Here is a 24,893-nt window from a genome sequence, read left to right as displayed (position 1 = left end):
TACTTGACACTATTATAAAAACTTTAAAATTTACTTGGGGGCCACTGGAGCTAGGGTCTGGGCGAGACTGGGCCGCATCAGGTCACCCCCCCCCCCCCCCCCCCCGCCAAAATGCATTTATTAAAAACAGAAAAATGAATAAACTTTGCTTTGGTTTCGATTTTCTACAATAAAAGCTCTGATCTTGATTTTTATTTTTCTGCACAAAATAAGATGACAAATAAATAAACAAATCAAGAATAAAGAAAATCAATCAATCAGTAATAAATAAATATAATAATAATAATAAAACGGCAAATAATAAAAACTTAAGAAACCACATATAGTTGGTGGGTAGACAAATTATTTTTTTCAGATTAAAATATAACAAAGCATTATTAGAGCCCTGTAGACATGACAAAACACGACTATAGTCACATTTATACTCTTTTTATTTACAACATATTGCGCAACTGCAGGGTCTTGAGACACATGCTAACTCGCAAACTAGAGAGCTAGCGACCTAAACGGTAGCCTTCAAGTTATTTCCTTTCAACTTAAATAGCCAAAAAACTTACCACTTCCACACGGATAGGGAGGATAACTATTAACAGTTATTTAACTTTTAACATGAACATTAATCAAACGTAATAATTTTTTCTTAAACTTTCATATCAAGGTGGGGACCTCGAACTAGTGTCCTGCGGGCCACATTTGGCCCGCGGGGCGCGTGTTTGAGACCCCTGATGTATATACCATTGCTTTCGGAAAGGTCATTCGGAAAGAGAAAAACTCCTCATGTAAACGTGGCTAGTGAGTGATCCTTCAACACTTACGGTGGATTATTTGCACCTGATGCAAATTAACTTCTTATTTTAAATTTATTATATTTTTATGTTATTATTTTATATTATTTTTATATTTATATTATTTTATATTATTTTTTTTATTTTTTTATTTTTATTATATTTTATTATTATATTTTCTCAAGTTAAATTTCTTTAATTTGTGTAACTTTTGTTGATTAGCCAAACACTCTTGCACAGCTAACCCACGTAAATGTCATCTGTAAGACAAGATAAGAAGATAAAGGACATTTGAATATCCATGCCAAATGACTTTATTTATTCCATTTGAAGTACAGAATAAAGATAAATATTCCCCAGTGAGTACTGCTTAGCAGTTTTGTGTACACAGTGACATCTATTTTGTGTCTTTCTGGAGTCATGAAATACATGAACACACGAATGAATGATTAAGGAGGCTTTTTCATCCCGATGAATAAGTCCTATATTGTCTTGGTTGTTTATTCTTTTCCATTCATTGGTTGGCATCCTTGATGATCCTTGATTGTTTCAGGAGTAACGATGTCCGCCCTCCTGTAGAAATGCTATACACGTCCAGGTTTGGACAGATAGGCTATGAGGGCAACCACCACCCCCACGTACATGCCCGTGCCGATGGTAATGGACAGAGCGGCGAGGAATAGGGCTCTCCTGGAGCTCATTCCCGCTTTGGAAAAGTCTCCCTTAGCGACGGCCTTGCCAGTCTGCAAAAAAAAAACAAAAAAAAACCAAAAACAAACAGCAAAGAGTCAAATGAGTTACTCATCATCAGCGGTGAGTGGGTGAGTATGTGTTTGGACCACAGTTAGCAGAGACATGAAATGCTTTTGCTATGCTATTTGTTGCCATGGTAATTAAGCCATGACACTGACAGTGACGAATGGCTTGTTTCCATGTTTTTTTTTTTTTGTTAGCGATGAAAAAACATGCATTGTGCTTAGGACTTGTAGGCTAATGGATGCAACTATTCACGATTCATTACACGTTAGCATGAAAATGTCATGGCCTGCTCAATGTTTATAGAATCTCAGTTGCAATTTACAATCTGCAAAATATTAATAAATCACAATAGCGTGAAACTAAATATGGCAGAAATAAATACATTTCATAATTTACATGTTGCTCCATAATTTAACCAGAGTACAAACAGCAACAGTGCACAAACAATAGCACATTTCTAGGGCACCGTAAACAGGAATTCCTTAATTTTTTTTTATACAAAATAACAAAATTAACAGAATAAAATGCAGAAAACTCATATAACTCATAAAATTTCATATTGCGGCACAACAGGACACAAGGACCATGCAGCCATCTTACAAAAGGACACTGAACTCATCACACAGCAAACATCGACACATACAACCAATACCAAGAGTTGAAAATACAACAACTCGTATTGGTGCATGTTTGTATATTTATTAGCTATACCTATTTGGTGTTAGGTTGCTGTGTGATGAGTTTAGTGTCACTTGTAAGATGACAGTTTCCTCATATGTTGAAAATACAACTACTAGTTTTGGTACATGTTTTGTATATTTATTAAGTATGCCCTTTGAGTGTTAAGTTGCTGTGTGATGAGTTTAGTGTCACGTTGTAAGATGACAGTTTTCTCATATGTTGAAAATACAACTACTAGTTTTTGGTACATGTTTGTATATTTATTAGGTATACAGAAAACTCAGGTGTATGACTCATAAAATTTCATATTGCGGCACACACTAGGACACTAGGACCATACAGCCATCTTACAAAAGGACACTGAACTCATCACACAGCAAACATCAACACATACAAGCAATACCAAGAGTTGAAAATACAACAACTTGTATTGGTGCATGTTTGTATATTTATTAGCTATATCTATTCGGTGTTAGGTTGCTGTGTGATGAGTTTAGTGTCACTCGTAAGACGACAGTTTCCTCATATGTTGAAAATACAACAACTTGTATTGGTGCATGTTTGTATATTTAGTAGCTATACCTATTCGGTGTTAGGTTGCTGTGTGATGAGTTTAGTGTCACTTGTAAGATGACAGTTTCCTCATATGTTGACAATACAACAACTTGTATTGGTGCATGTTTGTATATTTATTGGCTATACCTATTTGGTGTTAGGTTGCTGTGTGATGAGTTTAGTGTCACTGGTAAGATGACAGTTTCCTCATATGTTGAAAATACAACTACTAGTTTTGGTACATGTTTGTATATTTATTAGGTATGCCTTTTGAGTGTTAAGTTGCTGTGTGATGAGTTTAGTGTCACTTGTAAGATGACAGTTTCCTCATATGTTGAAAATACAACTACTAGTTTTGGTACATGTTTTGTATATTTATTAGGTATGCCCTTTGAGTGTTGAGTTGCTGTGTGATGAGTTTAGTGTCACTTGTAAGATGACAGTTTCCTCATATGTTGAAAATACAACTACTAGTTTTTGGTACATGTTTGTATATTTATTAGGTATACAGAAAACTCAGGTGTATGACTCATAAAATTTCATATCGCGGCACACACTAAGACACAAGGACCATGCAGCCATCTTACAAAAGGACACTGAACTCATCACACAGCAAACATCGACACATACAAGCAATACCAAGAGTTGAAAATACAACAACTTGTATTGGTGCATGTTTGTATATTTATTAGCTATACTTATTCTGTGTTAGGTTGCTGTGTGATGAGTTTAGTGTCACTTGTTAGACGACAGTTTCCTCATATGTTGAAAATACAACAACTTGTATTGGTGCGTGTTTGTATATTTATTAGCTATACCTATTCGGTGTTAGGTTGCTGTGTGATGAGTTTAGTGTCACTTTGTAAGATGACAGTTTCCTCATATGTTGAAAATACAACTACTAGTTTTGGTACATGTTTTGTATATTTACTAGGTATGCCCTTTGAGTGTTAAGTTGCTGTGTGATGAGTTTAGTGTCACTTTGTAAGATGACAGTTTCCTCATATGTTGAAAATACAACTACTAGTTTTTGGTACATGTTTGTATATTTATTAGGTATACAGAAAACTCAGGTGTATGACTCATAAAATTTCATATTGCGGCACACACTAGGACACAGGGACCATGCAGCCATCTTACAAAAGGACACTGAACTCATCACACAGCAAACATCGACACATACAACCAATACCAAGAGTTGAAAATACAACAACTCGTATTGGTGCATGTTTGTATATTTATTAGCTATACCTATTCGGTGTTAGGTTGCTGTGTGATGAGTTTAGTGTCACTTGTAAGATGACAGTTTCCTCATATGTTGAAAATACAACAACTCGTATTGGTGCATGTTTGTATATTTATTAGCTATACTTATTCTGTGTTAGGTTGCTGTGTGATGAGTTTAGTGTCACTCGTAAGACGACAGTTTCCTCATATGTTGAAAATACAACAACTTGTATTGGTGCGTGTTTGTATATTTATTAGCTATACCTATTCTGTGTTAGGTTGCTGTGTGATGAGTTTAGTGTCACTCGTAAGACGACAGTTTCCTCATATGTTGAAAATACAACTACAAATTTTGGTACATGTTTGTATATTTATTAGATATGCCCTTTGAGTGTTAAGTTGCTGTGTGATGAGTGTAGTGTTACTTTTAAGATGACACAGTTTCCTCCCATGTTGAAAATACAACTGCTAGTTTTGGTACATGTTTGTATATTTATTAGGTATACAGAAAACTCAGGTGTATAACTCATAAAATTTCATATTGCGGCACACACTAGGACACAAGGACCATGCAGCCATCTTACAAAAGGACACTGAACTCATCACACAGCAAACATCGACACATACAAACATTACATACAAGCAATACCATGAGTTGAAAATACAACAACTCGTATTGGTGCATGTTTGTATATTTAATAGCTATACTTATTCTGTGTTAGGTTGCTGTGTGATGAGTTTAGTGTCACTTGTAAGATGACAGTTTCCTCATATGTTGAAAATACAACAACTTGTATTGGTGCATGTTTGTATATTTATTAGCTATACCTATTCGGAGTTAGGTTGCTGTGTGATGAGTTTAGTGTCACTCGTAAGACGACAGTTTCCTCATATGTTGAAAATACAACAACTTGTATTGGTGCATGTTTGTATATTAATTAGCTATACCTATCCGGTGTTAGGTTGCTGTGTGATGAGTTCAGTGTCACTCGTTAGACGACAGTTTCCTCATATGTGGAAAATACAACAACTTGTATTGGTGCATGTTTGTATATTTATTAGCTATACCTATTCGATGTTAGGTTGCTGTGTGATGAGTTTATTGTCACTTTGTAAGATGACAGTTTCCTCATATGTTGAAAATACAACAACTTGTATTGGTGCGTGTTTGTATATTTATTAGCTATACCTATTCGGTGTTAGGTTGCTGTGTGATGAGTTTAGTGTCACTTTGTAAGATGACAGTTTCCTCATATGTTGAAAATACAACAACTCGTATTGGTGCATGTTTGTATATTTATTAGCTATACCTATTCGGTGTTAGGTTGCTGTGTGATGAGTTTAGTGTCACTTTGTAAGATGACAGTTTCCTCATATGTTGAAAATACAACAACTCGTATTGGTGCATGTTTGTATATTTATTACCTATACATATTCGGTGTTAGGTTGTTGTGTGATGAGTTTAGTGTCACTTGTAAGACGACAGTTTCCTCATATGTTGAAAATACAACAACTCGTATTGGTGCATGTTTGTATATTTATTAGCTATACCTATTCGGTGTTAGGTTGCTGTGTGATGAGTTTAGTGTCACTCGTAAGACGACAGTTTCCTCATATGTTGAAAATACAACAACTTGTATTGGTGCGTGTTTGTATATTTATTAGCTATACCTATTCGGTGTTAGGTTGCTGTGTGATGAATTTAGTGTCACTTGTAAGATGACAGTTTCCTCATATGTTGAAAATCCAACTACAAATTTTGGTACATGTTTGTATATTTATTAGCTATGCCCTTTGAGTGTTAAGTTGCTGTGTGATGAGTTTAGTGTCACTTGTAAGATAACAGTTTCCTCATATGTTGAAAATACAACTACTAATTTTGGTACATGTTTGTATATTTATTAGGTATGCCCTTTGAGTGTTAAGTTGCTGTGTGATGACTTTAGTGTCACTTTTAAGATGACACAGTTTCCTCACATGTCGAAAATACAACTACTAATTTTGGTACATGTTTGTATATTTATTAGGTATGCCCTTTGAGTGTTAAGTTGCTGTGTGATGAGTTTAGTGTTACCTTTAAGATGACAGTTCCCTCACATGTTGAAAATACAACTACTAGTTTTGGTACATGTTTTGTATATTTATTAGGTATGCCCTTTGAGTGTTGAGTTGCTGTGTGATGAGTTTAGTGTTACTTTTAAGATGACACAGTTTCCTCACATGTTGAAAATACAACTACTAGTTTTGGTACATAATTTGTATATTTATTAGGTAGGCCCTTTGAGTGTTGAGTTGCTGTGTGATGAGTTTAGTGTCACTTCTAAGATGATACAGTTTCCTCACATGTTGAAAATACAACTACTAGTTTTGGTACATGTTTTGTATATTTATTAGGTATGTCCTTTGAGTGTTAAGTTGCTGTGTGATGAGTTTAGTGTCACTTGTAAGATGACAGTTTCCTCATATGTTGAAAATATAACTACTAGTTTTGGTACATGATTGTATATTTATTAGGTATGCCCTTTGAGTGTTAAGTTGCTGTGTGATGAGTTTAGCATGTAGTCATTAAATGGTGACTAAACACACTGTAATTTACGGTAAATATCTTTCTTGAGCAAACACACCTGTCTTGCTTACCTTTCAGAAATAGAAGTCTTCCCTGCTTAACTTAACTGAATATAAATGTAATATCTTAAAACAACCATTATACTGTATATAAAGGCATACAACACAGTAAACATGGAGGTCGTCTTTGTACCTTGTGAGAATAGTAGAAGGCAACAATGCCCAAAGGCCAGAAGCAGCAGAGCATGGAGAAGATGGTAAGGCCCAGGTAATCTCGAGGTGGAAGCACTAAGAAGTTGTCCTCACTCTCGCTTTCGCTGGAGCTGTCACTCTAGGAAAACAGACAAGTCAAGAGTCGATGAAAGCAATATCTAATGTAAATATAAATGTATGTATCTGCACTCATACAGCATGAATATATTTGTTTACATGCATAAGTGTACAAACACTTGGACATGCTATCGTTCCTCTTGCTGTTTATTAATGATAAGAGCCACTTTGGCGGTTTGTATTCTGTTTGCATACAAATTACGCACTTCTTAGCCGAAAATGGTGTGCATTGGCAAGAAACTTATTTATACCTTCAGAAGTAGTGTTCACATCTAGCGTACCACATGACTAGCATTGTTGCCTCATGACTATGTGTTGTCGCCACCACATCTGTGAAGCAGATGTGGCATTATTTGGTCCCGCTGTGTCCTGCGTGGGCCGTATCAGGTTTTCCAAAATAAAAACGCATTTATTAAAAACAAAAAAATTAAAAAAACTTCGCTTTGGTTCCAATTTTCTACAATAAAAGCTCTGATAAAACGTTCCACTGTTCTCAAATATCTTACTTTTTATTTTTCTACACAAAATAAGATGAAAAATAAATAAATAAATCAAGAATAAAGAAAATCAATCAGTAATAAATAAATATAATAATAATAATAATAAAACGGCAAATAATAAAAACTTATAGTTGGTGGGTAGACAAATTATTGTTTTCTTATTAAAATGAACAAAGCATTATTAGAGCCCTGTAGACATGACAAAACACGACTATAGTCACATTTATACTCTTTTTATTTACAACATATTGCGCAACTGCAGGGTCTCGAGACACATGCTAACTCGCAAACTAGAGAGCTAGCGACCTAAACGGTAGCCTTCAAGTTATTTCCTTTCAACTTAAATAGCCAAAAACTTACCACTTCCACACGGATAGAGAGGATAACTATTAATTTAACCTTTAACATGAACATTAATTAAACGTAATCATTTTTTCTTAAACTTTCATATCAAGGTGGGGACCTCGAACTAGTGTCCTGCGGGCCACATTTGGCCCGCGGGGCGCGTGTTTGAGACCCCTGATGTATATACCATTGCTTTCGGAAAGGTCATTCGGAAAGAGAAAAACTCAACATATTGCATAAAAACATACAACATATTGCGCAACTGCAGGGTCTTGAGACACATGCTAACTCGCAAACTAGAGAGCTAGCGACCTAAACGGTAGCCTTCAAGTATATTTCCTTTCAACTTAAATAGCCAAAAACTTACCACTTCCACACGGATAGGGAGGATAACTATTAACAGTTATTTAACCTTTAACATGAACATTAATAAAAAAACGTAATAATTTTTTTCTGGGTACATGATACCATACAGCATCCGTATCAAACTAACATTAAACTTTCATATCAAGGCGGGGGCCTCAAACTAGTGTCCTGCGGGCCACATTTGGCCCACGGGCCACGTGTTTGAGACCCCTGCTCTATAGCTTCATTAATTCCTCTACCAAGTGTAATAAAAGTGTGTTCGCTCTGACAGACAGTTTCGGTCATGCTTGTCGTGATGTAGCCGGACCACAGAGACGAGCTAGTCTATCCTGGCCTCGTTCCCGGACCCCCACATCACAGGAAGTGCTTAGTCCACCAGAGTGGATTTGGTGCCTCTGTCAACAGCCATGAGCAGGCTGACAGATAAGGCAGGATTAACGGATTGTTCCGTCATCGCGAGGTGACAGGGACACAGCCAGAGGACACTGCCATTTATGTGCTAAATTGCTTCTGTGGAACGCCAGACCACCGCCTGCTACCCAACCCCCCCACATCTTCGTCAACCCCCCCTCTCCAACATGCTTCTTGTGGCCCCAAACACTCACAAAGACTGAACGGGCTAATTAATGACGGACAGACATCGATCGATTCCAGCTGAGCGAAACGAGGATGGCGATGAGAATGCTTGATTGACCTTCGAGAGGCCGCGACCTTGCTTCACTCAGCTGTCCTGCACAAGCTGAGTGGATGTTTTGGGGGAGAAGGTTTCATTAGTTTCACCGCCCGCAGGGATCAATCAAAGCGGAGGGAAAGTGGGAGCAAAATATAGGAGAGGGATGCTGAGACTCGCGGGACACAACATTAGGTACACATGCATAAACACGAGAGCTGTGTCCAAAATTTCTAATCATACTTTGAATCTTCTTCAGAATGTTTTTAATTCTAAATGTTTGTTAGTAAAAAGCCTATTTAGGAACATTCAGAAAGGATTATTATGAAAGAATAATAATAATTATTATTATTATATTATATTAATAATTATTATAATAATTATTATTATATTATAATTATTAGTATTTTATCAATGATTTAATATGTTATCAATATACAATTTTTTACCATGCATTTTCTCACAGGCAATTCATTCTGTCTATCAAACGTTTGCAGCATTTCTAGAAATGCTGCAAATGTTTGATAGACAACCGCTGTTATGCTAATATAGAAACATAATAAGTAATAAGGTATTATAATCATTTAATATGTAATTTTTTTGTATTACTATTTTCTTTATTATTAGCATATTAGCTTTTAAACCTGCCCACAAATGTTCAGCAAATACAAAATCAAACAAAATCAAACAAAATCAAACAAAATCAAACAAAATCAAACAAAATCAAACAAAATCAAACAAAATCAAACAAAATCAAACAAAATCAAACGTACCAAACGTTTTTACCATTTCAAGAAATGCTGCAAACGTTTGATGGACAATATTATTTCTTGACAACAAATAAGTTATGCTAACATATAAACATAATAAGTAATAAAGTATTATAATCATTTCATATGTCATTTTTTTGTATTACTATTTTCTTTATTATTAGCATATTAGCTCTTAAACCCGCCCACAAATGTTCAGCAAATACAAAATCAAACAAAAACAAACAAAAACAAACAAAATCAAACAAAATCAAACAAAATCAAACAAAATCAAACAAAATGTTGATACGTCTATCAAAACGTTTGATAGACAATATTATCTCTTGACACCAAATAAACCGCTGTTATGCTAATACATTAACATAATATAAAGTAATAAGGTATTATAATCATTTAATATGTCATTTTTTGTATTACTATTTTCTTTATTATTAGCATATTAGCTCTTAAACCCGCCCACAAACATTCAGCAAAAACAAAATCAAACAAAATCAAACAAAATCAAACAAAATCAAACAAAATCAAACAAAATCAAACAAAATCAAACAAAATCAAACGTACCAAACGTTTTTACCATTTCAAGAAATGCTGCAAACGTTTGATAGACAATATTATTTCTTGACACCAAATAAACCGCTGTTATGCTAATATATAACATAATAAGTAATAAGGTATTATAATCATTTAATATGTCATTTTTTTGAATTACTTTTTTTTTTATTATTAGCATATTAGCTCTTAAACCCGCCTACAAATGTTCAGCAAATACAAAATGAGAGCAAGTGAGACCTAAATGTTTGTTAGTAAAAAGCCTATTTAGGAACATTCAGAAAGGATTATTATGAAAGAATTGCCTCAATAATTATTATTGTATTATAATTATATTATAATTATTATTATTTTATCAATGATTTAATATGTTATTAATATAAAATTTTTACCATGTATTTTCTCACAGGCAATTTATACTGTCTATCAAACTTTTGCAGCATTTCTTGAAATGAGCAATACAAGGTCACTGTTGTTGTCTATTTACGTCAGGCTGTTCAGCAGTCCTTACATATTGATCATTAAAAAAACAACAACAAGGTTATACTGTACAGATATTTAAAGACAAATATTAGCACCATTTTTAGCCTTTTCTAGTTGCTCTATTTTTCTACTTTTGTTGGGTTTTTTTTGTTTTTGTTTCTGTAATGAGCCACCTTTCACAGATTGCCCGTGGGCCTTCACCTGGAAGGCGAGGTGTTGCCAGGAGACGGAAGAATGTGTCCAAGCTCTGCCTTCTTGGTTCTGTCGCTAGTCAGGGGTTAGGTTGCATCTTGGCGGGATTTATGCAGCTTTGCACAGAGATACATATGTCTCCACTCCCACTCGCCTGCACCGTACTTCACCTTTCTTGACCGCTTCTATTTAATTACTGAATAAATGCATGACGCAAAAAACACTTCCTGTCTACTCGCTAAACATAACAACCATGCTGCTATATTGTCAAGTATTGGTGCATACAGTATCGGTATTAACGTTGATGGTAATTAATGGTAATGGTTTTATTTCATTTGAACATGCATCAGATTACAATTGAATGCATCACATAATCAGTTCACAGTTCCACATGTCCAAAAGGAGTAGGAAGAAGCAAAGCTTATTAAATCCTACCCCTCCATCTGGTACTTTTACAATCACTAACTGTTACATTTGTTCACTTTCTGCCTTTCTAATATAATTTAAGTTTATTTTTTTTATTTTTTTATTTAATTTAAAAAATATTTTTTTTATTTTTTATTTTTTATATATTTTTTAATTTTTTTAAATGGTTTTATTTCATTTGAAAATGCATCAGATTACAATTGAATGCATCACATAATCAGTTCACAGTTCCACATGTCCAAAAGGAGTAGGAAGAAGCAAAGCTTATTAAATCCTACCCCTCCATCTGGTACTTTTACAATCAGCAACTGTTGCATTTGTTCACTTCCTGCTTTCCTAATATAATTTAAGTTTTTTTTATTTTTATTTTTTATTTAATTAAAAAAATATTTTTTTTGTTTTTTATTTTTTATATATTTTTAACATTTTTAAAAAATGGTTTTATATCATTTGAACATGCATCAGATTACAATTGAATGCATCACATAATCAGTTCCCAGTTCCACATGTCCAAAAGGAGTAGGAAGAAGCAAAGCTTATTAAATCCTACCCCATCCATCTGGTACTTTTACAATAAGTAACTGTTGCATTTGTTCACTTCCTGCTTTCCTAATATAATTTAAGGTTTTTATTTTTTTTATTAAAAAAAATAATTAAAAATATATTTTATTTTTTAATAAAAAAATGCTTTTAATTGTTTTAATATTTTAATTTTTTATGGTTTTATTTCATTTGAACATGCATCAGATTACAATTGAATGCATCCCATAATCAGTTCACAGTTCCACATGTCCAAAAGGAGTAGGAAGAAGCAAAGCTTATTAAATCCTACCCCTCCATCTGGTACTTTTATAATCAGTAACTGTTACATTTGTTCACTTCCTGCTTTCCATAATACGGTTTAAGTTTTTTTTTTAGTTTTTTTTAAATAATGTACCTCGTACCAAAGTACGAGGTGATATGACCATCCAATGATTTGTGTGATTTTAGAAATAAGGAGTTAGTATGTTCTCTGTAGGCGGCATTATGAATTATCCTTACTGACCTTTTTTGCAGTACATTTAGCGAGTGAAGATTGCTTTTATAGTTATTAGCCCATATTTCCACACTATATTTCCAGTGGAAATTTGGGATTTGAAGCTAATGGTGAAACATATCCATGTTCTAATGCCGATTACTAAAAAAACGGAACTTTATTAATCAAAATATTAGCAGTGCACTGCAAAATATAACAACATACCGCTTGTATGTAGCAAGTGACCAATCCATTTAGCTGAAATTCAGTTGCCAGGCAAAGAAGGAAGTGTCCTATATACTGTATGACCTAAAATTATTTCAAGAATAACGAGCATGGTATTTTACTTCGGTAAATAAGCTCTATTCCGAGCGCGAAGCTTATTTATTTAGACATTAGAGGAAGTGCCGGTGACACCGCTAAATCATCCCAACAGCTGCCTGTGCCAAGACAAGCTTATGAGGCGCCCTGTTATCTGCTTTATGAACACGGTGCACCTGGACGGGGCGGGTGTGATCCATCACAGCGGCAGCTGGTCATAACCACCATCATGCGACCTCACATGAGCAAAAAGCAGCGGGTCCTAATCTGCTTTAATCTTGCTAGCCGGACTTGATAAAGGCTGTGAGTGACTGGTGTATTCAGGGCCACTGACACGGACTCCCAACAACACAGTCCGTCTGCGCTTGGTTGTTTGCCAATAGAACTGACAAGGTTCTGTCAAGACATCTGCCGGTCTTCGCAACGTTGTCCCAGGTCTCGGACTCAACCGACACACACACACAAACACACATCTGGGTTGCTAGAACGTTAATCGGAGGAGCACAGACCTCCACCAAGGATGAACTGTGTTCAAAAAACATGATGGGAGTTTTGCTGTATAATTAAATACAAAGTACCAAACTATTTTAACTATCTAATTGTTTGAAAACAGTTTTTTTATATTAGTACTAGGCAGTACTAGTAGGGCATTTTATATTTAACTCACTAGCGAGATCTCCGGAATGTTCAAAGTACTTAAATAAATGAAGTTATGCATACTCAAAGTTCTTAAAAAAAAGTTCTAATGACTTAAGTTCATTTAACATGTTGTTCCATTTTGAGTACTTTTAACTAATATGTTTTGATTAAATTGAACTACGGCTATATTAAGTAAGATTAACTTAGCATAACATAGCTTAGCATTACCATAGTTTACATACAACTTAAGACACTGTAAATCCGAATGCTCAAAATAATTAATTCGTATAAGTATAGTTAAAATTGTCTTAAAAATTCTACTTATAAATGTTGATTGTCACTTGCATTATCTGTTTTTTCAGTTTATTTAACTTGTAATTTTTGATTAATATGAATTTTTTGCAGATTCGTGTAACCTACTTAAAATAATAAACTCGTAGTTAAAAAAAAGTCAAAAAAGTACCTATTAAACATGAATAAAGCAAACCAAGAATCAATTGAGAATTTTTAATACTTTAATTCGAAAATTAAAGAATGGAGAATGCGAAAAAGAAAGCTATTTCTCTTTTCACCCCAACATTAAAAAAGTATATCTAATATCAACTCCAAATATTTAAGCTCTGATATACTCAAATGTTTGAGTTTATGATCTCAAAAAAAAATTGCCTCACTTTTTTTGAGTTCTGCTAACTTATTTGAGAATAACTTATTTGAATAACTTTGAGAATTTTAACTACCAAAAACGAGTCATTTTCTAGTTAGTTTCCTGATTACATTTGGAAAAAAAATTCAATCTACATAACACCTATTTTTTTACAATTTTTTAGCCATGAACATCATTTGCGCATTAGCCGAGAATGCGCCCCCTTGCACAAATTTTGGCCTCTAATGGATCAATGGCAACACACGCAAACAAGGGAACATGTTCTTGCTGGTTCTGGTCGTATGTTTACCTTTTGGTCAATATGGATAATGAACTTTAACTACAAAAAAAAAGTCATTTTCTAGTTAGTTTCTTGATTACAATTGAAAAACAAAAATCTCAATTCACATAACACCTATTTTTTTAATTTTTCAGCCATGAACATCCTTTGCGCATTTGCCGAGAATGCGCCCCCTTGCACAAAGGCAAACAAGGGAACTTGCTGGTTTTGGTCGTATGTTTACCTTTTGCTCAATATGGATAATTAACTTTAACTACAAAAAAAAGTCATTTTCTAGTTAGTTTCCTGATTACATTTGAAAAACAAAAATCTCAATCCACATAACACCTATTTTTTAAAATTTTTCAGCCATTAATATCCTTTGCGCATTTGCCGAAAATGCGCCCCCTTGCACAAATTTTGGCCTCTAATGGATCAATGGCAACACACGCAAACAAGGGAACATGTTCTTGCTGGTTCTGGTCGTATGTTTACCTTTTGCTCAATATGGGTAATGAACTTTAACTACCAAAAACAAGTCATTTTCTAGTTAGTTTCCTGATTAAATTTGGAAAAAAAATTCAATCTACATAACACCTATTTTTAAAATTTTTTTAGCCATGAACATTCTTTGCGCATTTGCCGAGAATGCGCCCCCTTGCACAAAGGCAAACAAGGGAACTTGCTGGTTTTGGTCGTATGTTTACCTTTTGCGCAATAAGGATAAAGAACTTGAACTACCAAAAACAAGTCATTTTCTAGTTAGTTTCCTGATTACATTTGAAAAACATTTTTTTTTTTTTTTCAGGCATGAACATCCTTTGCACAATTGCCGAAAATGCGCCCCCTTGCACAAATTATGGCCCCTCAGTGATGAATGGCAACACACGCAAACAAGGGAACATGTTCTTGCTAGTTCTGGTAGCACCCGGTAGTACTTCCTTGGGATGATTATGGCATGACGTGAGTAATTGATGCTTCAATTACACTCCCCTCCAAACGTTTGGGAACACCTGCAGGTTTGGGAACACCTGCATATGGAGTGGAGCGTATATATTTAGTCTCCCAAATTGAATGGGTTATTGCGCTCCTCTCCACATGTGTGCTAACTAACAAACCAAAACATCCTCTCTGGATACAGTTTCAGGATTCATACCTTGCAGGTTTGGTGTTTATGCACGTTGAAGTAAAAGGTCAGTGCACACATCCTGTGGAGAGCTTCGGAAGTTTTATTTCAGCGCCGTTTGTCAGAAGAATTTATCATTTTGATTTGACACGGAATAACCTCAGCTAGCGGCCAGCTGCGCCGGTGAATTTAAATGCACGCAAAGATACACACCGCATTACTTGTAAAGCAATGGATAACAGCGGCTGCCATGTCCTCTATCTGCGCCCCAGCGAACAGGAGCAGTCCAATCAGGGCCCCCGTATAATAAGCAGCTACATGTTTGACACCGCCGTCCGAGTCAAATTACAATTTCTAGCACATCTGAAATGACTTTGCTCGCTTTTCCGTCATGACTTTACTTTGAAGAGCACGCCAGTAATCCCAAAGAACAATAGCTTTGATGGATACAATCAAATGTGTCACTTGCTCAAAATGCAATTATAAGACACAAGTGTACAATTTACCCCACACCAAACTTGAGAGATTTTCTGTGAAATGACCTTTCAGAGGAGAAGGGAATGCAAAATGAGTGCGAATTGCTCCGCTCGTGTCCAGGATTGCCGAATGGAAAATGACAATACATTCGTATCCATGGCTGCCTTTAACGCACCAGGAAGACTCGACCTCTTATAACATGCCGTTAATGATCTGCACCGTGACGGATTTTAAAAGTACACTCTCATTAAGGACTGGCCTTTTTACGTTTAACTTGACCTTTGGCTTTTAGCACTTCACCACGCTTCTTTAATGAAACGTTGAACTGAAATGACTGGATGGGATTTTTCAAAAAATTGCGCCTGTGCCTTTAAGATTTAATATAGTTACATTTTTAACTTGACTTTCTTGACTGGGTGGACCTTTAACATTTGCTACATTAGGTATTTGAAAATGTATAAAAAATGTAAAATTACAGTACAAAATGGCACTTTTATGTCTGCCAGCCAATCACAGGGCACATTAAGTCAAACAACCATTCACACTCACATTCATATCTATGGACAATTTGGAGTCGCTAATTAACCTAGCATGTTTTTGGAATGTGGGAGGAAACGGGGAATGACGAGGAGAACATTCAAACTCCACACAGAGGGTAGAATTGAACTTGGGTTTTTTAGCTATGAGGCCTGCGTGCTAACCACTCCACTACCATGCAGCCCCTCTAGGAAAACATTTGTTCATTCTTTTTCTACCGCTTATCCTCACAAGGGTCGCTTGGGTGCTGGAGCCTATCCCAGCTGTCTTCGGGCGAGAGGCGGGGTACACCCTGGACTGGTGGCCAGCCAATCACAGGGCACATATAGACAAACAACCATTCACACTCACATTCATACCTATGGACAATTTGGAGTCGCTAATTAACCTAGCATGTTTTTGGAATGTGGGAGGAAACGAGAAATGACGAGGAGAACATTCAAACTCCACACAGAGATGACCGAGGGTGGAATTGAACTTGGGTTTTTTAGCTGTGAGGTCTGTGTGCTAACCACTCGACCACCATGCAGCCTCTCTCGGAAAACATTAATTCATTTTCTACCGCTTATCCTCACAAGGGTCGCTTGGGTGCTGGAGCCTATCCCAGCTGTCTTCGGGCGAGAGGCGGGGTACACCCTGGACTGGTGGCCAGCCAATCACAGGGCACATATAGACAAACAACCATTCACACTCACATTCATACCTATGGACAATTTGGAGTCGCTAATTAACCTAGCATGTTTTTGGAATGTGGGAGGAAACGGGGAATGACGAGGAGAACATTCAAACTCCACACAGAGATGGCCGAGGGTGAAATTGAACGTGGGTTTTTTAGCTGTGAGGCCTGTGCGCTAACCACTCAACCACCATGCAGCCCTTCTAGGAAAACATTAATTCATTCATTTTCACGAGGGTCGCGGGGGTGCTGGAGCCTATCCCAGCTGTCTTTGGGCGAGAGGCAGGGTACACCCTGGACTGGTGGCCAGCCAATCACAGGGCACATATAGACAAACAACCATTCACACTCACATTCATACCTATGGACAATTTGGAGACGCTAATTAACCTAGCATGTTTTTGGAATCTGGGAGGAGAACGGGGAGAACATGGAAACTCCACAAAGAGATAGCCGAGGGTGGGCTTGAACTCGGGTCTCTTAGCTGTTAGGTCTGCGCGCTAACCACTTTACCACCGTGCAGCCCCAGGCAAATACAATAGTAGGATAAAGTTTATGCTAGGTGTATCATGTTATCATGAATGGAAAGTCCACTTTCCCTTTAAATGTTCCCCTGTTGTGACGTCTCACCTCATACTCAGGAACGTGCTCGTCCTCCACTTCATACGACACCGTCTGGATCTTCACATCCTTCTCTCCTTGTGCGCTGTCCACACCGCGGTTCTCCATGGAGTCCTCGCCCGACACTGCGTCCTTATTCTCTGTAAAGGTGGTCTCAAAGCTCTCGTTCTTGGAGTCTTTGCTATGGAGGCTGACGTCATCCTTACACAAGATCAAGTTTGGTTTATAGAAGGCCTCCACCGCCAGATGAAGCGACGTGGCATCCAGGAACTGCTGAGATTTGTGTTCATCCTGTTTCCCGCTGTAGTAGTAGCTCACAAGGCTTGGGTAGTCGCCATGGTAACTCTGCACTACATGTCTGCTGCTTTTATCCAGAAGAGGATTCTGGAGCTCGCTGAGATTCTCCATGGTGGTCCTCCTTACACCTTTAGAGCCCAAGACGAGTTATGGAATGCTGGAATGACAAACAGTCGCAATAACGCATTGTGAAATTTGACAAACAAGACCATGCGCTGATATCGATTTTGCAGTCTAAATTTAATTATAGGAGTATTTCTTGCTGTTTGTCAATATTCAGCTCACACGCAAGGCTTTGCGATCAAATCCCCATCTGTTGTATGTTTGTGTAGGTGTCACACACACACACACACACACACATTCCCAAACGCGCACACACATTCATATTAACGTGTAATGGAAAATATCTGGCACTCTAATACTAAGCAAGTCAAGTCACATTTACAGGGATACCTGAAAATATCAGTTATATACAGTAAGCTTGTATATACTTTGTATATTGTACAATCATAAGCTTTTTTTAGGGGTATTATTGGCTCATAACAACATAAATTTGATTAATCAGAGGCCGACACAGCCGCTACAATCTCCAAGTGTCCTAATTCAAACAACGCTAGGCTCTAAAATACGACATATCTCAACCGACACAGTCATATAATAAAAGTAATATAATTATAGTTGCACATTACTTACAGACATTCATTCATTCATTCATTCATTTTCGACCGTTTTTTTCCTCACTGGGTTCGCGGGAGCTGCTGGAGCCTATCCCAGCTGTCTTCAAGCTGGTCGAGCTGGTCACCAGCCAATCACAGTGCACATATAGACAAACAACCATTCACACTCACAGTCGCTAATTAACCTAGCATGTTTTTGGAATGTGGGAGGAAACCGGAGTACACGGAGAAAACCCACGCATGTACGGGGAGAACATGCAAACTCATGCACACAGAGATGGCCGAGGGTGGAATTGAACCCTGGGCTCCTAGCTGTGAGGTCTGTGCGTTATTGGCAACAAACCTACCTAACTCTAACCACTACTCATAAGTTCTTCATTACTTCGTTTTTGTGTGTTAAGTGAGACCACATATGGAATATATATATGTATATATATATCTATATATACATATATAAGTCACATGACCAGCCTATGAAAAATTAAAAACCTAAAAAAAATAACCTAGCAAATAGCGTACACCAACAAATTGGAGTTCAAATTGCATTTTCTGGAAAAATACTAGATTGTTTAAGTCTACCAAACGTCTTTCGTATTTGTTTGAAAACACGTTGTAAGAATTCACAATGCCATGTATGAAAGCGCTAGCATGTATTAAAAGGCTAGCATTATTAGCGATACTTGCTAAACCACTACTATATAGGAAAACTGTGATTGTGTAATTGTAAATGTGTAATTATATTCTCCTGAATATAATGTATCTTACCTGTTGTTGTTTTTTATATGTTAGTAAACCTTATGCTTGTAATGTGTAATAAACTGCTATGTTTGTTACACACCTGGACCATGCTAACATCAAAGATGGCGGACACTATGTTAGCCGTGTTAGCTAACACAGTCTTATTTGTGTTCCTTACAAGAAGAGACAGATAATATTTATTATTTTCTTAACCATTGAAAATATACTGCGATTGTTGTTGTAAGGTATTTTGTTTGAATACCAGTAGTAGTATAAATGCCGTGTATGAAAGTGCTAGCATGTATAGAAAGGCTAGCATTATTAGCGATACTTGCTAAAGCACACATATACACTACTTCACTACTGCTATATAGAAAAACTGTGATTGTGTAATTGTAATTGTGTAATTATATTCTCCTGAATATAATGTATCTTACCTGTTCTTTTTTTATATGTTAGTAAACCTTATGCTTGTAATGTGTAATAAACTGCTATGTTTGTTACAAACCTGTATCATGCTAACATCACAGATAGCGGACACTATGTTAGCCGTGTTAGCTAACACAGTATTACTTACCTAAGAGACAGAGACAGATAATATTTATTATTTTCTTAACCGTTGAAAATATACTGCAATTGTTGTTGTAAGGTATTTTGTTTGAATACCAGTAGTAGTATAAATGCCGTGTATGAAAGTGCTAGCATGTATAAAAAGGCTAGCACTATTAGCGATACTTGCTATAGCACACATATACACTAATTCACTACTACTATATGGAAATGGAAAAAACTGTGATTGTGTAATTGTAATTGTGTAATTATATTCTCCTGAATATAATGTATCTTACCTGTTGTTGTTTTTTTATTTGTTAGTAAACCTTATGCTTGTAATGTGTAATAAATGCTGTGTTTGTTACAAACCTGTATCATGCTAACATCACAGATAGTGGACACTATGTTAGCCGTGTTAGCTAACACAGTGTTATTTGTGTTCCTTAGAAAAAGAGACAGATAGTATTTATTATTTTAATAATATTTTAATAATAATAATGTATCTTACCTGTTGTTGGTATTTTATATATGTTAGTAAACCTTATGCTTGTAATGTGCTGCTAGTGACTTTGTGACAAACCTGTATCATGCTAACATCGTGGGCACTATGTTAGCCGTGTTAGCTAACACAGTGTTATTTGTGTTCCTTACCTAAGAAACAGAGACAAATAATATTTATTATCTTCTTAACCGTTGAAAATATACTGCAATTGTTGTTGTAAGGTATTTTATTTGAAAACACGATGTAAGAATTCACAATACAAGTAGTAGTATATGTGTATGAAAGTGCTAGTATGTATAAAAAGGCTAGCATTATTAGCGATACTTGCTAACGCACACATATACACTACTACTATATGGAAAAACTGTGATTGTGTAATTGTAATTGTGTAAATATATTCTCCTGAATATAATGTATATTACCTGTTGTTTTTTTTATATGTTAGTAAACCTTATGCTTGTAATGTGTAATAAACTGCTATGTTTGTTACAAACCTGTATCATGCTAACATCACAGATAGCGGACACTATGTTAGCTGTGTTAGCTAACACAGTGTTATTTGTGTTCCTTAGAAAAAGAGACAGATAGTATTTATTATTTTAATAATATTTTAATAATAATAATGTATTATTATTACCTGTTGTTGTTTTTTTATATATGTTAGTAAACCTTATGCTTGTAATGTGCTGCTAGTGACTTTGTTACAAACCTGTATCATGCTAACATCACAGATAGCGGACACTGTGTTAGTCGTGTTAGCTAACACAGTGTTATTTGTGTTCCTTACCTAAGAGACAGAGACAGATAATATTTATTATCTTCTTAACCGTTGAAAATATACTGTGATTGTTGTTGTAAGGTATTTTGTTTGAAAACACGATGTAAGAATTCACAATACAAGTAGTAGTATATGTGTATGAAAGTGCTAGTATGTATAAAAAGGCTAGCATTATTAGCGATACTTGCTAAAGCACACATATACACTACTACTATATGGAAAAACTGTGATTGTGTAATTGTAATTGTGTAATTATATTCTTCTGAATATAATGTATATTACCTGTTGTTTTTTAAACTGCTATGTTTGTTACAAACCTGTATCATGCTAACATCACAGATAGTGGACACTGTGTTAGCCGTGTTAGCTAACACAGTGTTATTTGTGTTCCTTACCTAACAGACAGAGACAGATAATATTTATTATCTTCTTAACCGTTGAAAATATACTGCAATTGTTGTTGTAAGTTATTTTGTTTGAAAACACTTGGTAAAAATTCACAATGCCATATATGAAAGTGTTAGCATGTATGAAAAGGCTAGCATTACTAGCGACACTTGCTAAAGCACACATATACACGACTTCTATACACTACTATATGGAAAAACTGTGATTGTGTAATTATATTTAAATAATAGTACAGTGAGTTTGTGTTTTGAACGGTAAGCCAAACATCATTTATAAATGTCATTCTAAATACCATCATTCATAGTGGTACAATAAAACCCATAAATCCCCCCCCCCCCACAAAAAAATAGCTGCCTCAGACTTTCGGAATTAAGTAGCAAATTGCTTGCATTGTTGCCATGTGTATTAAAAGTGTTTTTTTTTGTACAATAGAAAAAGAATGAATAGAAGATGCATTCAGGACAGCCGGTGCTTCTGACACTCTTGTACTAAATTTGCATACGCGATGTCTCCAGACAAGCTTATGGACTCTATGTGTGTGTGTGTGTGTGTGTTTTTGTAACCTAAAGGACAAGGCAGAGAACACAAATGTTCCGCCTGGAGGAGTGTGAATAATGTGGTCCACAATGATAAACGTGAACACGCACACGCACACGCAGGAGCCAAGAGGCTCACTTATCTTTGCACGGGTGCGTGCATCTTGCATTTTTGAGCCACATAACACACACTTCTATTACACACCACATTAGACAACAAAAACCACAACCCACTTGCAGAAATAATTCATTACACACTAGAAGACGTGCACTTGGCAGACATATTTCTCTCTCTTTCTATCTCTGTGTGTGTACAGTGTGTAGTTATAAATAATACAGAACATGCGCTCTCGGACATTTCTCATATTTCTCATATTTACATTTTAGCTGCATATTAATTAAACTAAAAATATAAAACATGTTTAACTACACAGTGTGCACTCTATAATACAGTCATTACAATAACAAGAAGCTATTGTGAGGCGTTTAAGGACATAAACAATATAAGTAAAAGGACTCACCTTCTCTTAAATGTCCTCCTGCATCTTCTCTCAGCATCCTTTCCTCAGCGCAAAATGACCGACTCCGCTCCGTTCACGTCCACATTTGTGTTACTTCACATCATCACTTTTGTGAAGAAGCCGCCATGCAATGCTGCTTTCACTTTAAGTTTCCGTGCGCGTAATTTGAGGTGTGTTGCGTGCACGCCGACGGCTCCATTTTTACGCACGGTGAGAACCTTTTTGGAAGTGACTCCAAGCGGCTGCTGCTTCGCTATGAGACACAAAGTGTCTCAACCGGTAGAGAACGCCGGCTTCCCCTCGCCCCCCCCCCCCGCTGTTGCATCATGTGGTGAAATGTGCTTTTACGCATCAGCGCCCCGTGGAACAGGTTGGGTGGGGTGGGTGATCAACGCTAAATACGTTGGGATTAATTGCCTCAGCCACGGATGTTAACTTATCATTGTGTGCTAGTTGGGTTTTTGATGTATGAAAAGAGATTTTCCTATAATAAAAGCTAAGGGGGTTATCAATTGTTCAAAACTGAAATTGGAATATTTTACAGTATCGCTAAGAAAAATTTTCCTTCCACAAATGTAAACTTCATCAAAAACAATATAAACAATATAGAATATAAACAATATATAAAAAATACAATATAAAAAAAATTCTGCTCAATATTTGTTCCTGCTTGTGGCTCAACCAGTGGTGTCATTAGGGCTTAAAAACATTTTAAAATGTTTTTACAACATTTAAAAACATTTTAAAATGTTTTTACAACATTTAAAAACATCTTAAAATGTTAAAATGTATTTTTTAAATGTTTTAAAAACATTTAAAAATGTTTTTAAGACATATCAAAAAATATCAAATTATTTAGGGGGCCTAAAAACATTTAAAAATGTTTTAAATGTTTTAAAAACATTTAAAAATGTTTTTAAGACATTTAAAACATTTTAAAACAACAACAAAAATTTAAATGTTTAAATGTTTTAAATGTCTTAAAAACATTTAAATGTGTTTTTAAGTCCCCCTAAATAATTTTAATATGTTTAATTGATTTTTTTGTTATTTTTCATAGATTTTTTTTAACCCTAACCCTACCGTACCGTACCCTACCCTACCCTAACCCTAATTATTGCCTCAACCACGGATGTTAACTTATCATTGTGTGCTAGTCGGGTTTTTTGATGTATGAAAAGAGATTTTCCTATAATAAAGCTAAGGGGGTTATCCATTGTTCAAAACTTAAATTGGAATATTTTACAGTATTGCAAAGAAAAATTGACATATTAGACGTAATAAACGTAATCAAAAACAATATAAAAAACATATTTCTGCTCAATATTTGTTCATGCTTGTGGCTCAACCAGTGGTGTCATTAGGGCTTAAAAACATAAAAAAATGTTTTTAAAACATTTAAAAACATTTTAAAATGTTAAAATGTTTTTTTAAATGTTTTAAATGTCTTAACATATCAAAAAATATCAAATTATTTAGGGGGCTTAAAAACATTTTAAAACAACAACAAAAAATTTAAATGTTAAAATTTTTTAAAAATGTTTTAAATGTCTTAAAAACATTTTAAAATGTTTTTAAGTCCCCCTAGATAATTGTATATTTTTTATTGATTTTTATGTTATTTTTCGTAGATTTTTTAAACCCTAACCCTACCCTACCCTACCCCTAACCCTAATTATTGCCTCAGCCACGGATGTTAACTTATCATTGTGTGCTAGTTGGTTTTTTTTTGATGTATGAAAAGAGATTTTCCTATAATAAAGCTAAGGGGGTTATCAATTGTTCAAAACTGAAATTGGAATATTTTACAGTATCGCTAAGAAGAATTGACATTTTCCTTCCACAAACGTAAACTTATAAAAACAATATAAAAACCATATTTCTGCTCAATATTTGTTCCCACTAGTGGCTCAACCAGCGGTGTCATTGGGGCTTAAAAACATTTTAAGATGTTTTAAATGTCTTAAAAACATTTTAAAATGTTTTTTTTTTAAAAAACAAGAGAAGAAGATAGTGATAGTGAAAAAAATATATGAAAAATAACAAAAAAATCTATAAAAAATATAAAATTATTTAGGGGGGCTTAAAAACATTTTAAAATGTTTTAAATGTCTTAAAAACATTTTAAAATGTCTCCCTAAATAATTATATATATATTTTTATTGATTTTTATTGTTATTTTTCATAGATTTTTTTTAGGGTTAGGGTTAGGCTAACCCTAAGGGTAGGGTTAGGGTTCGGGTTAGGGTTAACCTAACCCTAGGGTTTGGAACCTTAACCCGAACCCGAACCCGAACCCTAACCCTAACCCTAACCCTAACCATACCTTTAGGGTTTTTAAGCCCC

The 24,893-nt window shown here is 35.4% G+C and overlaps 1 protein-coding gene across 1 annotated transcript; it reads right to left on the bottom strand.

The window, feature by feature from the left end:
- Positions 1-320: 320 nt before the first annotated feature.
- LOC131140727 (synapse differentiation-inducing gene protein 1-like) lies at positions 321-22,787 on the bottom strand. Its single transcript, XM_058091404.1, has 4 exons — positions 22,548-22,787; positions 17,548-17,992; positions 6,766-6,903; positions 321-1,528 (listed from the first exon to the last, which is right to left on the bottom strand). The coding sequence occupies exons 2-4, from the start codon at positions 17,944-17,946 to the stop codon at positions 1,370-1,372; spliced, it is 696 nt and encodes a 231-aa protein (XP_057947387.1). The 5' UTR covers positions 17,947-17,992; positions 22,548-22,787; the 3' UTR covers positions 321-1,369.
- Positions 22,788-24,893: the final 2,106 nt, after the last annotated feature.

Source organism: Doryrhamphus excisus, chromosome 13 (assembly GCF_030265055.1).
Source record: "Doryrhamphus excisus isolate RoL2022-K1 chromosome 13, RoL_Dexc_1.0, whole genome shotgun sequence".
In the NCBI taxonomy this organism is placed as follows: domain Eukaryota; kingdom Metazoa; phylum Chordata; class Actinopteri; order Syngnathiformes; family Syngnathidae; genus Doryrhamphus; species Doryrhamphus excisus.
Note: the sequence above shows the minus strand (reverse complement) of the source record. Positions and strands in the feature narration are given on the sequence as shown.

Bases quoted from the DNA above. Each gene is read 5' to 3' on its own strand.
- LOC131140727 (XM_058091404.1), bottom strand. From the start codon at position 17,946: ATGGAGAATCTCAGCGAGCTCCAGAATCCTCTTCTGGATAAAAGCAGC. The intron at 6,904-17,547 runs GTGAGACGTCAC...CTGTTTTCCTAG, and splicing joins AGCACGTTCCTGAGTATGAG to AGTGACAGCTCCAGCGAAAG. The intron at 1,529-6,765 runs GTACAAAGACGA...TTTTTTTTGCAG, and splicing joins CCTTCTACTATTCTCACAAG to ACTGGCAAGGCCGTCGCTAA.